Raw genomic sequence first — 15306 nt, 5'->3', positions numbered from 1 at the left:
TTTTGTCACACATTCTGTGACCTATTCAATGACTATCTGTTCTTCTTCACTGTATAATAAAACTGCAGTGAAAGTCAAATAGTGCATATGTTTATTGGCAAAAATGATCGTCTCCAAATATAAAACAATATATTTAAATGACTGGATTTGTAGAGCTGTCCAACCAATATTCGTATGGAATCCTAATATATAAAAACAAATTTTGTTGTATTTATATATATGTATGTTCCATACCATTGCTTTTTAACTGGTGTTGGTTTGTTCATGTCTACATGACTTAGTAGCTTGGTGAGTTGTTTGACTAAATCCTTCAAAGCATTGCCCTAGTCCAGTGACTGAATCAAGTAAAAAGAATCATTGCAATCTTCTATTGTCTACCCATCCCTCATCCCCAAAATACGCCTATTCTTTTTTCCTTCCCAGATGATGGACTTTATTCCACAAAAATCTTCCCATCATTTTCTTTCAGTTGAATGCCAGCAGCAAACTGCCTCCAGGTACTTTAGTTGAAAGTCTTACTACTTTACTTGTCTAATATCATCTGACTTAATTACCATTCTCTAAACTCCTTCATAGTTGTTTGATTATTATTTATTTGCATTGTGGACAACTATTTCAAGTTTCCACTCTTCAAAAACGTGTTATAGATACAAGTCACAGCAACATTAGAAGTCTCTCTCTCTCTCTCTCTTTTGGTATTTACAAACGTCATTCACAGAAAATTAGAAAGTAAAATTGTCTTTTGCTCCACTGTTAGAAAACTCCTGGTCGCTTCCCAACTATGTAGTGTCAGGTTCAATCTCAGGCAAGTGTCCTCTACAGCCCAGGCCAACCAAATCCTTGTGTGTGGATTTTGCAGATGGAAACTGCAGGAAGCGTGTACCTTTGTCTTTACTTCACATGATCATCATGATTTAACATTCATTTTCCACACTGGCATGGGTCAGACAGTTTGACCAGAGCTGGTAAGCTGCTCCAGCCATCTGTTTTAGCTTAGTTTCTACAGTTGGATGTCCTTCCTGATGCTGACCACTTTACAGAGTGTACTGGGTGCCCTTTTATGTGTCAATGATATGTGATGGGTGTAAATAATCATGGATTTTAAATGATGGTTCATTGATAAAAGAATTGTCCCCTAATTTTGTTTCATCTCCTAATCACCGAAACTCAACATCTTCAGTTTTTCCCAAACCCAATGGAATCCCTGGACGTACTAGAAACACATCACTGCTGCCTAAATAGTGTCAGTGTGATACATATATTATGGTCTTTCATAGAAATACCGATTCTATCTACTAAATTTCACTCATAATTCCTTAGTCTGAAGCTATAGAAGATATTTACCAAGGTTCCACACTGTGGGACTGAACCCAAAGACAATATTGTTGGCAAAGTAGATGTCTTAAGCATATAGCTATATCTTGTCACCACAACCTTGCTCATAGCTGCTTAACTGATGAAGCAAGTGCAAGCTTCTATGTGATCACTCAGCCTGCTAGAAATAGCAGCCAAATTCACCCTGTACAATCTTAAAAGAATTGGATGTTATTGAAATGCCTTTGATCATAGGTATAGTTCTGGGTTTCTGTAGGAGTCTAAAAAGTGTTAGAAATATATGTTCCTTGCCTAAGTACAGTAAATTACCTGACCTAAGGTCATGTCACTCTGGCTTAGGTTGGGTGTCAAGGGACCACTGTGAATGGTGATAGTACAAGTCAAAGTACATCGACTGAGATGATTTGAGTGTCTCGGGTCAAATCAGTTTTGTAATCAACCAGTTACAAGCATTTCACTGCAAGACTCTCCTCTCCTAATCTGGATTCACTTAAAATACCATGTTGAAAGAAATAATAGATATTGATGTGATTGCTGTTACTGTGCTGAGATCTAATATTGATTTCAGACATTGGCACAAGACCAGCAATTTCAGCAGGAGGGTATAAGTCAATTACATTGACCCCAGTGTTCAAATGGTACTTATTTTATGAACCCTGAATGGATGAAAGGCAAAGGCGACCTTAGTAGAATTTGAACTCAGAATGTAAAGCATTTTACCCGGTGAGCGTACTTATTTTATGAACCCTGAATGGATGAAAGGCAAAGGTGACCTCAGTGGAATTTGAACTCAATATGTAAAGCATTTTACCCGGTGAGCTATTGATTCTGTTCCATCATCACCCTGCTGAGATCCATTATTAAGATTTTGTTTCACAGCATTTTCATTTTTTATACTCAGACATTATTTTCTCTGAAATGTGAAGATATGATTTTTAGACTAACCCTTTAGCATTCAGATTTCTTTGTCAAATGTATTACTTATTTATTCATGTTGTATTGAATTAACCCATCATTATCTTGTAGCTTCAAGATTTCAATGGTATGTTTGTAGATTTTTAGAATGATATTGTAGGGTAGGAGTCCACACTTAGGGTTTACATTACCAGTCTGGAACCACTATCTAGGCTGGCATATCAATCTCCTGGAAACTGTTCAGAAACATGCAACCAGACAAATACCCACCATCAGGCATCTACCATACTCCGAACGTTTTGCTTTGTTGAACATGAACATATTAAAGTTCCAACGTCTGGCAACTGACTTGGCAGACACCCACAAGATTATCCACCATCTTTCCAACAACAACCTTGGGCATCTTTTTGAATTCCGTATGTCTAATACTCATGGACAGCCTTACAAAATCAAAAAAGCAACACAGCACCCATAACTTTTAGAAACATTTTTTCATTCTTAGAATTGCTGAAGCATGGAATGTTGTTGGCACTCCGTCGCTTATGACGTCGAGGGTTCCAGTTGATCCCATCAATGGAACAGCCTGCTCGTGAAATTAATGTGCAAGTGGCTGAGCACTCCACAGACACGTGTACCCTTAACATAGTTCTTGGGGATATTCAGCGTGACACAGTGTGACAAGGCTGGCCCTTTGAATTACAGTTACAACAGAAAGTGAGAGAAAGTTGTGGTGAAAGAGTACAGCAGGGTTTGCCACCATCTCCTGCCGGAACCTCGTGGAGCTTTAGGTGTTTTCGCTCAATAAACACTCACAACGCCCGGTCTGGGAATCCAAACTACGATCCTATGACCGCGAGTCCACTGCCCTAACCACCGGACCATTGCGCCTCCACTGAAGCATGGAATAAACTACCTACATCAGTTGTTAGCTTTAAAGACACTACATCCTTCAAAACTTACATGCTTCCTGAAATTCACCAACAGCACACCTGATGCCACCACCCCTGTTTCTGTCTTTTTTTTTTTTTTAAAGATATATTCACTTTTCTTCCTGTGCATATTCTATGTATTTCCAATTATTGCTTTCTCAATCACCAAAGCAGAGAAGGTGGGACCTAGTCATGCAATGTTCTATTATGCTAATTTATGCTATTAAAAACAGAAATTAGTATGAAAAAAACATTAGAATTCTTCAAAAATTTGTATAATTTATTTTTATTATTACAGATAAAATGCCAAAGATATGATATATTTTACAATAAACATTTCAAAGGTAACTGCATTATTTAAACTTGTTTGAATAATTTACATGAATTAGAAGTCACAACGTTCTGAACAATGTAGTAAGATATTTCATCAATATTTATTCCAAATGATAATTAATGGATAACAGCATGAAATTTGCAACAAGAAAGTGCATTGAAGTCATGTTTAAAATGCTCAGCATCCGTGTACAAAACAATTATTTATTTACTTTTTTTTTTGAGATTTCCTCAACAAAAACTATTTACTTTCTTTAATATATACAAAAGTAAATGCCATGAATAGAATCATTATATATCAGATGCTTAAAAAATATTGGGAAAAAAAAAAAAAAAAAAAAAAAAAAAAAAAAAAAAAAAAAAAAATGAAATGCAGAATGTGGAAACTATGAAACTATAGATAAAAAGTTGAGAAATAAAATAATTTACTGTCTAAAAATATCTGCAATCAGATATCAACAAAATTCAGGAATCAATATGGAAAACAATTGGTAAGAGCAAAGATCCAGTCAGCAGAGAGGCTGGTATCCCATCGTCAACGTATATAAAAATATGCAAATGATTTTATTTAGTGCTATCATAATTCGTTCTAGAACTATGTTGGAAACTAAAAAATATTCAGCAGTAGATACTAAACTCAAATTTCTTTTTTTCTTTTCATAATAATAAATTATTGAATAGAGCAAGTTTTAATAATAATTCTTTCTACTGGAAGCACAAAGCCTCAAATTTGGGGGAAGGGATTAAGTCAATTACATCGACCTCAGTGCGTAACTGGTACTTATTTAATCGACCCTGAAAAGATGAAAGGCGAAGTTGACCTTGATGGAATTTGAACCTAGAACGTAAAGACAGACGAAATACTGCTAAGCATTTTTGCCTGGCATGCTTACGATTTTGCCAGCTCACCGCCTTAATAATAATAATAATAATAATAATAATAATAATAGAATGTTTTACAAAAATTTCAGTTTTAAACATTCATATTGAGACAAATTACTTTGACTTAATATGAACAAACATAAGCAAGTGAACCACATTAAAAATTCTAAAGAAATGATGAAAATAATGAAAAACAATTTGATTTGTCTAACTCATTTCTGTAGCAATCATAGAGAAAGAAAACAATTACAGCAGCAGATATTTGTTCAGTTTTGAATTCTGCTCTCCACCAACTCAACATATTTATAATGCAATTTGACTTTAGATATTTCCCTAGCAAATTAAAAACTGAAAAACCATGACCTTTTTCAAATATAAAAGAACATATTAAAAACAACTTAAAACAATTTTGCAGGGAGTTATGTAGATATCAGATTTACGGAGATAATATTGTTGCACAAAATTCTGATAAATGCTTTCATTTTATATTTTCTAATATGCGAAAGAATGAGTTTAAAAAAAAACAAAACAAAACCAATGTATTTTGCTTCAAAAAATTACATTATACAAAGAAATAAATTGGGATACTATGATGATTCAAGTTGTAGCAAACTTATAATTCAGCCATAAGAAAACTTCTGAAAGTATGAATGGATTTAAGAGGTAAAATCTGTTTTATCTTAAATAAGCGTACAATCAATTTTTTTTTTTGGAGGAGAATAATTAATTAGTTGATTTAATTTATTAACCCTGGAAGATTTTATTTTCTAACACAATATATCAAACTAGACAGCTGAAGGCATTTATGCCACCAAATCATGTGCCATTGAATATTTCATATATATGGATGTATATAGTGTTTGTGAAGGAACTTCTCCAACTATGACAGGATTAAAAATTTTTAATTGGTTCATTTATTTTAAGCATAAATGGAGAATGTTACCACTTTCAGAATGGTCATTTACACAATTATTTAAATATTCTTATTTACAACAAGTTACTTCACTTGTTTATGGTTGGGTGTCTTCAACATGCCTGAAGCATATTGTCAATGATTATACTCTCACTGGTATTTTTTTTTTTTTTTTACTTCATGACAAAGAATACCTCAGTATTAATATTTAACTTGTATTCAATGGTAAATAGTAGAATTATCAAGTTTGCTAGAGTTTTTACAACAAAAATTCATTGTGTTTCAATTCAACTCTGACAAAATAGAGATAATTACTGTTGATTATTGCATCTTCTCTTTGTTACTTTAGATTAATAATGCCAGCCTAATCAATGAAAACTTTAAAAGATGATAACACTAACACCATAACAAAGAAATTCTGTAGCAATTCTTTTGTAAAAGATATGTGATTTCAGAAGAGTGAGTGCCAACAACTGATTAAATGATTACTTAGTAAACATTAGGTACATTAAGGGCTTTCTGGTTACTGACTAAGCAGTTTTTACTCTAGCATGAGTTAGTATGTATTTCTATATATCACTTAAATTCCATTTACTGGAGTCAAGAAAATTGAACAAAATGCAAGCCCTATCAGACAAAATTCCCAACATTGTTAATGTATAAAAACCATTGGTATATGGGTCTATCAGTTCAATAAACAAGAAATATATGAGAAGATACCAAATATGTTGAAAAGGAACTTGCATGATACCACTATTTAGTTTCTTCCTTTTTCTCATCCAATGTGAAAAACAGAAAGCAATGAAAAAAAAAAAGGTATCAGTCAATAATGATATCATATGAAGAAATAAGGAAGGGAAGAAAATGTATTTGAGTATAGAGTTGTTGACGAGATGTGACCAATAGGAAAGAAGAAAAAAAATTGTGGAACTGTTAACCAGCAAATAATAGAAGAGAAGATGAACAATATTGCAAGACTAATCAGTCTTTATTGACTTCATAAAGGTAGTGAGACCAATTTAAAAAAAAGTACTCTCAGATTCTGGATTTACCAAAGTTCATATAGTAAGTCAAACAGCAAACAATATGCAAGGGTGATTGTCTGTGACTCTGATGATGCATAGTGTCAACCAACCACAGACAACTCAATATTTTCAAGGGAAGCAACATTAGTGGCACAAATAAAATAGCTGAGAATCGAATGTCACCATACTGAAGCAGTTACTGTGATTTTATTTGGTGGGCCTAAGTTGCGAAATTGGAGTTACAAAGGAAAGATCAGGAAAATCCAATACATCATCACTAAGAAAGTATTATATTAAATATGGCTGAGGCTCAGATATATATTAGAGATAGGGATTAGTGAGACTTGATTAAGATGAAGGTTGCAAGGATTAATGGCTTGAGAAACAGACACCAGAACCATCTAGTAATTCCTTCTACCGATCAAACTGTCAATGTGGTTGCCATTCATGGAAGCACTTATGGTGAGAGTTTTCGAAATGTTTAGAACCACAATTCCAAGCAATATATATACATATATGTATATATATTTGTTTAGTTTCAATAGCTTATTATAAGAAGATAAAGTATTGAAGATTAGCAATTAGTTTACTAACAAGTATCATGGAAAAAATGTTTTAAGAAGATATTATAATATTTGAGTAGGAAGAAATTTTGCCATTACTATAACTGCACATGTTCCAGTTGGTCACCCACCTGATCATAGATAAATACTAGTTGTGATTAGTCAACTTTTAAACAAATTTCACATCTCAAAGTAATTAGTGAGTATAGGAAATATCACAACAGTAGCAGTAAAACAAAATCTTGTTAATCATCATCACAATATAATACAGGAGTTAATTAAATTATACAAGGGCGTGTATATATATATGTGTGACTATGTATGGATATACTACTATTTCAGATGTGTTTTATTGCACCATCAAAGTAAAAAAATTACTTAACAGCAATTATGATTTAACTGTAAGTATTTGGCTTTCCTATATGAAATTAACGATTATATACATTATTGTTCCATATGTTTTCTCCTCCCACTATTCCTGGGTGGGCTGTTGGGGTAGAGCCCTCAGGCACCTCCTCCATAGGGTCCTATCAGAAGCAATCATCATTACAATTTCCAACTGGATTCTCAAGCATGACCAACAGAGACAATGAATATTATCCAGCTATCTCATTCTTATTTCTTTATTGCCCACAAGGAGCTAAACATAGAGGGGACAAACAAGGACAAAGTCGACCTGAGTCGATTTGAACTCAGAACATAACGGCAGACGAAATACCGCTAAGTATTTCGCCCGGGGTGCTAACGTTTCTGCCAGCTCACCGCCTTCTCATTCTTGGTCTACCCCTAGGTCTACTACTGCCAGTTGGCTCAGCTTGAAGAATCCATCTTGCGATTCTTTCCTGTAACATTTAAATCACGTCTGAAGTATTGGAGCTATGAACCCTCTGAATTTCAATGAAAGCAATTGGAAGTTATGAAATATTTTTACATAGGCACAAGGCTTCAAATTTGTAGGGAAGGTAAATAGAATTATATAATATTCATGCTTTTTTTTTTCCAAGGGAACTTGTAATATCAAGTGGAATGACTATGTCTGGGGATAGTAAAATGGGTTGTGGATTTAACTTGCCAGGAACTTACCTCTATCCTACAAACATTTACCACACAGGGTTACTATTTCATTGCAATAACTCGGTTTTAGGATTGGAAACAGATTTGTAAGAAAATTCAATGGAAAAAAAAAGATATAAACAATGAAACCAACAAAATGAAATGATATTATATACATATATACACATATGTATGTATAACATGTTTCTATATTTGTGTTTGTATAATGAATAATAATTTACTGATAAGACCAAATATAAATGATACTAAAACCTAAACAAGTCTAAAAGAAGAAAACTATAATAATTAGTTGTTAAACAAAGGAAATTAATTAATGTACTTCATTTGTTTCGGTGAAGGATTCCATTTGCCAGCTGCTTGAAGTTGAAATTCAAACAAAACGATGCCACTGAAATTAGAAAGAAACAAGAGTCATTTGTGAAAACACATTATCCTTAGATTAGTTGAGAAAACTATAGAAACATTAATGTATAAAGCATCTGATTAAACTTCTTGTTTTTCATCATCATCATCATCATCATCATGATGCTAGCATGATGATGATGATGATGTCTCCATGCTAGCATGGGTTGGATGGTTTGACAGGAGCTAGCAAGGCTAGGAGCCACACAAAGTTTCATTGTCTGTTTTGCCAAGGTCTCGACAGCTGGATGTTCTTCCTAACACCAACCACTTTACAGAGTGTACTGGGTGATTTATATGTGGCACCAGCACTGACAGGATCAATATTTAATCAGCTAACTGTGTGGCATCTTGGGTAAATGTCTTCTTGTAGCAGCCCTGAGCTGACCAATGGCTTGTGAGTGAATTTAGTAGATGGAAGCCTGTCATACATATAACATATGCATATATGTGTTTGTCCCAACACACACTGCTCAACAATGGGTGTGGGTTTGTCTCTGTAACTTATCAATTTAGCAAAAGTGACCAATAGAAAAGCATCAAGTTTTGGAAAAAAAAGATATGGACTGGGATTGATTTGTTTGACTAAACCTTTGAAGATGGTGCCCCAGCATGGTCTCAGTCCAATGACCGAAAAAAGATAAGTATTTGAGCTCAAGAATAAGTTCCATTAATCATCTGTAGAAGTTATTTAAATGAGAAAACTCATTATATATTCTTCAGAAATGGATTAAGACAGAGCTGTGATTGATGGAATATCCCTTATTGATAGGAATAAGATAATCTTCAATGATATTAATTCCAAGTTAGCTCTGATCAACAAAAGATGTTGTAGATTTTGGCCATCCATTTATTTTGTATATCCAAGACTAAATTGTCCAGTTTATCCATTCTTAAGATAGTGTGGTAAGAACTGTGGAAGATTTGACTACTATTTCTAGCACAGAAGTTTCTCCCTTGCTGGCTTGTTGAAAACACTGTATATGTTACTGGTGAAAGTAAAATTGGATTCAGTATCATGTTTGGCCATTGTAATTTTTAGCAAAGAAATATCCTTTATTATAGTTTACTTTTCTAAACTTTTTGTAGCTGATATAAAATTTTTTACAGCAGTTGACAATAACAGACAGTATAATTGTTCTGACTGTGCAGCACATTTTAAAGGACATGAAATGTAAGATTGATGAAATCAACGTAACAATTGATTGAAGTTCAGTTGGATCATCAATGAGTTAATAGCTGCAGGAGAGAAAATTTGCAGAGGATAAAAGAGTGGATAAAGTGGTTAGCAGAGAACTTGAGACAATAGCAGTGATAAGAGGAGGGATGGCCCTGGGTGGAGTTCAGAGAAACTTGACTGGTTGCTTTCTTGAGTGTTTACTGTGATACATTAGGCCAGTTACCCGGTTTCCATGGCATATAAGTGACTGAGATCACGACATTCCCCCTGAGCAGGACGCTGGTCTGTTGCAGGGTAGGGTAACTCATTTTCAGCTGAGTGGACTGGAGCAACATGAAATGAAATGTTTTACTCAAGAACACAATGCACCGACCGGTTCAGGAATCAAAACCATGATCGTTAAATTGTTAGTTCAACACCCCGACTGCTAGGCCAAGCACCTTCACTGAGTTTCTGCTCTGGTATCTCAAAATCTACCATATCTAGGAAGAATGGAAAAGAATGCTCATCAAGAGAAGCTCTACATTTATTGTCATAAATAAAAATATATGTAAAAAAGATAAACAATTACCTGATTTGAAGCGACATTAAGGCAAGCAAATGGAACTGCAAATCCTGCAAAAAGATAAATTTTAAATATTGAAGTGGAGTAATACAAATTAATTTCTATATTTATTTGTCTCACATCACAGAAAGACATGTTACCTATGCTGTATTGAAGACCAAATTTACATTAAAACAAACAATACTATTCTTTGTTTTTGTATCTAGTTTGCAAGGTACTTTATGTGAATTTGTGTGTTGAAACAAATTTTGTTGTGTCCAGGGAGAGTCATTATGCCAATATAATTAACACATGCACTGGTTCAATTCCACTCCTTTATTATTAGTCAATTGGTTAAATAACCAACTAATTTGTTTAATTTGTTTTGTTTTTGTTTGTTAAAGCTCTTGCATTGCTACTTGCAACCTTTTCAATGACTATTTGATTAGTTAGTTGGATACTAAACCAATTGATTTAAAATAAAGAAGTGGAATTGAACCGGTGTCTGTGTTAATTATATTGGCATAATGACTCTCCCTAAACACAACAAAAGTAATATTGTTCAATTCTTAAAATTATTAGGATATTTTAAACCTTTGACTGTCCTGTTACATGTAATACACAGGACATGTTTCCCTGATGTCCATGCATCACATGATATGCATTCTCAATTTTTTTTTTTAACCACCAGAGCAACTTGAGACTTATGAAAAGAGAGCTTTATATTACTCAGAATGTATGAAACAAGAGCTAACTAAAAGTCTGAAAACATGCATGGATGTTTAGGACAAACTTATAAACATTTTATGGATTAAATTCCTTTAATTGTATATACATATATATAAACAGCTCAGTACGAAGATGTAAATAAAAAATAAAGCACATATAAAATCTGCTTTAGAAAAACTAAAGTGCAATTACGTCTTGCTTAGCACAAAACCAAAAGGCCATGAATCAATGAAAAATGTGAACAGTACTACAATAGAAATGTAAAAGACCTTTCTGAATTAGGCAGCAAAGAGTCTGTCCTTCAAGAAAATAACACATGGTAACCAGCAACAGTTGTAGATAAATGCATGGAACCATGTAGCTATATTGTCAGAATGCACAAGGATGGAAGACTAGTCAGACATAATTCGTCAGCATCAGCTTACAAAGGTCCTGCTACAAGTGCAGACTGACCAACCACCAGCAATATCAGGCCACCCTGTGACAATAAGCTCTCGGCAAAGCTTAAGGACTTCATTTGTAACTAGAACGTTGATTAGAAATTTATAATTTTTCATTTGATAAATGGGGATGTAACAGGATATAACAAAATGTTAAGTATTTTATGGATTAAGCCCTTTTAATATAGACACAAATAGCTCAACCAGCAAAGTGTTAAATGCTTTAAAATCTTCCTTTGATGATTTAAATTTATATTTTGTGAGCTCTCTTCTTTCTAACTTTGCTTTCATCAATCTTGGCACTCATTTGGCTCCCTGCACTGGGAATTCAAATCATACAAAAGTCAAATTTGTCTTTTGTCCTTTCAATAAATAAATTCACAGTTAATGTATCAAGTGAGAAACCTCACTATATCTGTTACAACTCTTTGTTTTGAGTTCAATTTCTGTCATGCATTAGTGGTCTCTTTGTGATGAGACATAAGGTTTTGGTGGGTATCTGCTTAAGGAGTGATACACTACTTAATGTCAAGTGGAGTGATGTGTCAAGTAGTGCAGCATCTTAGGTGCATTAATATGCACGAATGCAAATGCATACCTCTGCATTAGATGAGGATAAACACTAAGACAGCAAACAATATGTTCTATTTAAAAAACTTCATTGGCAGCAGGCACACAGTGGGAAAAAAAGCTACAATATTTTTCAGTTGGGGTATTTCTTTCTATATTTGAATCTGAAATTTTTCTTCCTTTGAAATGCAAACTAAGGTGTGGCTGTGAAGTAAGAAGCTTGCTTCTGAAACACATAGTTCCAAGTTCAGTCCCACTGTGTGGCACCTTGGGCAAGTGTCTTCTACTATAGCCCCGGGCTGACCAAAGCCTTGTGAGTAGATTTGGTAGATAGAAACTGAAAGAAGCCCGACATATATATCATCATCATCATCATCATCATCATCATCATCATCGTTTAACGTCCGCTTTCCATGCTAGCATGGGTTGGACGATTTGACTGAGGACTGGTGAAACCGGATGGCAACACCAGGCTCGTGTGTGTGTGTGTGTATGTTTGTGTCTTTGTCCCCTACCACTGTTTGACAACAGGTGTTGGTTTCTTTATGTCCTTGTAACTTAGCAGTTTGGCAAAAAAAAAAAAAAAAAGATGGATAGAATAAGTACTGGGCTTAAAAGCAAAAACTTGTAGCGAGGTCAATTCATTCAACTAAAGTTCTTGAAGGCAGGGCCCCCAGCATGGCCACAGTCTAATGACTGAAATAAGTAAAAGATAAAAGATAAATTTGACTTACCTTCAGCAGTCTGTAAACTGACCATTTCACTGAAGTTGCTTTCACCAACATTATTATGAGCTTTCACTCTTGCATTGTAGATACTGTTAAAGTGCAAACCATCAACAGTACACATTGTCTCTCGTCCAACATACACAACCTGCAGTTGACAGAAAAAAATAAGGAAATGTAGAATTAGTTTTATACAGCAGCTACATCAGTTTTTGTCAGACTGTTTAGATTGGAGCCTGGTGTTGCCATCCGGTTTCACCAGTCCTCATTCAAATCGTCCAACCCATGCTAGCATGGAAAGCGGACGTTAAACGATGATGATGATGATGATGATGATGATGTTTAGTCATACTCAATACTACACAGGATTAGGGTGGCAAAATGGCAGAATTGTTAGCATGCTGGGCAAAATGCCTGGCAACATTTCATCTGTCTTTATTTTCTGAGTTCAAGTTCTGCCGAAGCCGACTTTGCCTTTTATCCTTTTGAGGTCAATAAAATAAGTACCAACTGAGCATTGGGGTTGATGTAATGGAATTACCCCTCCCTTGAATTTGCTGGTCTGATGTCAGAATTTGAAAACCATTAGGGTAGCAAGCTGGCAGCATTGTTAACATGCTGTGCAAGATGTTTAGCAGCATTTTGTTTATCTTTACATTCTGAGTTCAAATTCCACTAAGGTCGACTTTGCCTTTCATTTTTTCTGAGGTTGATAAAATAAGTATGACTTACTCCTTCCCTGAAATTGCTGGCTTTGTGCAAAAATTTGAACTTAATATTTACTGGTTATAGGGTGGTGAGCTGGCAGAATCATTAGCATGCTGGGAAAAATGCTTAGCAGCATTTCATCTCTCATTATGTTTGAGTTCAAATTCTTTGGAGGTAGGACTTTGCTTTTCATCCTTTCAGGGTCAACAAAATAAGTATCAGTTTTGCACCGGGGTTGATCTAATTGACTTACCCCATCTCCCAAAATTGCTGGCCTTGTGCCAAAATTCAAAATCAGTATTACAAAGGATTATCAAACCCTTTAGCATTCAGATTATTCTGTCAAATGTAATGCTTATCTATTCATATTGTTTTGAATTAATCACATGTTATCTTGTAGCTTTGAGATTTTGATGATGTGATTATTTATTTTTAGAATAGAAAAGGTTAGTAAAGTTACCTCCTTAAATCACTCACAAGTGCTTTCTACATGCCACTGGTAATGACCCACGCATGAATGGTGCTTATTGTGTGCCACCAGCATGAGAGCCAGTCAGGTGGCACTGGCATCAGCTACAACTACAATTTCCATATTTGATTGAGATTCTGATTGTGATTGTGATTTTGATTTTGATTTTTGATTTTACTTGACTCAATATGTCTCCTCAAGCACAGCGTGTCGCCCGACTATTCAAAGGTACTTTTTAAATGAGCTGGTTATGCAACACTGGCTACGGTTGTAATCTCACTTTACTTGCCGGGTCTTCTCAATCACAGCATATCTCCAAAGGTCTCGGTCTCTTGTCATTGCCTCTGTGAGGCCCAACGTTCGAAGGTCGTGCTTCACTACCTCATCCCATGTCTTCCTGGGTCTTCTTCTTCCACAGGTTCCCTCCACATTTAGAGATCAGCATTTCTTTACACAGCTGTCTTCATCCATAGGCATCACATGACTATACCAGTGCAGTCGTCTCTCTTGCACACTACATCTGATGCTTCTTATGTCCAACATTTCTCTCAGGGTGCTTACACTCTGTTGAGTGAGCACACTGACATTACACATCCAGCAGATCATACTGGCTTCATTTCTTTCAATCCTATGTATGTCCTCAACAGTCATGGCCCATGTTTCACATCGTGTAGCATAGCAATATGCACACATGCATCATACAGTCTACCTTTCACTCTGAGCGAGAGGTAGGAGCTTTCTGAACTTTGCCCAAGCTATTCTTATTCTAGTGGCAATGCTCTCCGAGCATCCACCCCCACTACAGACTTGGTCACCTAGGTAGTGGAAGCTATCAACTACTTCTAGTTTCTTCCCCTGGCATGTGATGGAATCTGTTTTCTGAGCATCTTCGGTTTATTGCCCCTGTGCATCTATGTCTACTTTTCCATTCTTGCATGGATTGGACAGAATTTACCGAGGCAAATTTTCTATGACCAGATGCCTTTCCTGTTGCCAACTCTTACCTTTTACCCATGGCCAAACAACAATCATGCAATGCTGAAAAAAAGAAACACAAACACACACATACATATATTACAATGGACTTCTTTCAATTTTTGTCTACCAAATCTACTCACAAGGCTTTACTCAGCTCAGGGCTATGGTAAAAGACACATGCCCAAGGTGCTACACAGTGGGACTGATCCAAAAATCATGTGGTTGGGAAGAAAACTACTTGACCACACCACACCTTTGCTTAGCAAACACCTAGTTGTTTTTTTTTTTAATCTGAAGTCACAGAAGAAGAAAACTGAAAGTCATTTAAATTATGTTACAGACTTTATATCAGGCAGGTTATTTGAAAACAACAAAGTAAAAAGTTTTTCTTAATCCATGCTGGTGCCACATCAAAAGTATCTGTGTTGGTGGCATCCAGTACACACTGTGAAGTGGTTGACATCAGAAAGGGCAACCAGCTATAGAAACCTTGCCGAAACAAGCAATTGGAGCCTGGTGCAGCTCTATGGGTTGCCAGCTCCTGCCAAACTGTCAAACCCATACCAGCATGGAAAACAAATGTTAAACGAAG

At 35.3% G+C, this 15306-nt stretch overlaps 1 protein-coding gene across 1 annotated transcript in view; it reads right to left on the bottom strand.

The window, feature by feature from the left end:
* Positions 1-3449: 3449 nt before the first annotated feature.
* Positions 3450-15306, bottom strand: part of LOC106868414 (E3 ubiquitin-protein ligase TRIM9) — a 66275-nt gene continuing 54418 nt past the window's right edge. Inside the window, exons 6-8 of the mRNA XM_014913658.3 lie at positions 12569-12707; positions 10123-10166; positions 3450-8357 (exon numbers count right to left, since the gene is read on the bottom strand). Of these exons, the coding sequence (XP_014769144.1) occupies positions 8340-8357; positions 10123-10166; positions 12569-12707 (201 nt within the window). The 3' untranslated portion in view covers positions 3450-8339. The remainder of the gene's footprint in view (positions 8358-10122; positions 10167-12568; positions 12708-15306) is intronic.

This window comes from Octopus bimaculoides, chromosome 11 (assembly GCF_046866305.1).
Source record: "Octopus bimaculoides isolate indiv1 chromosome 11, ASM4686630v1, whole genome shotgun sequence".
In the NCBI taxonomy this organism is placed as follows: Eukaryota; Metazoa; Mollusca; class Cephalopoda; order Octopoda; family Octopodidae; genus Octopus; species Octopus bimaculoides.
The sequence above is the reverse complement of the archived record's forward strand: the minus strand, read 5'-3'. Positions and strand labels throughout refer to the sequence as shown.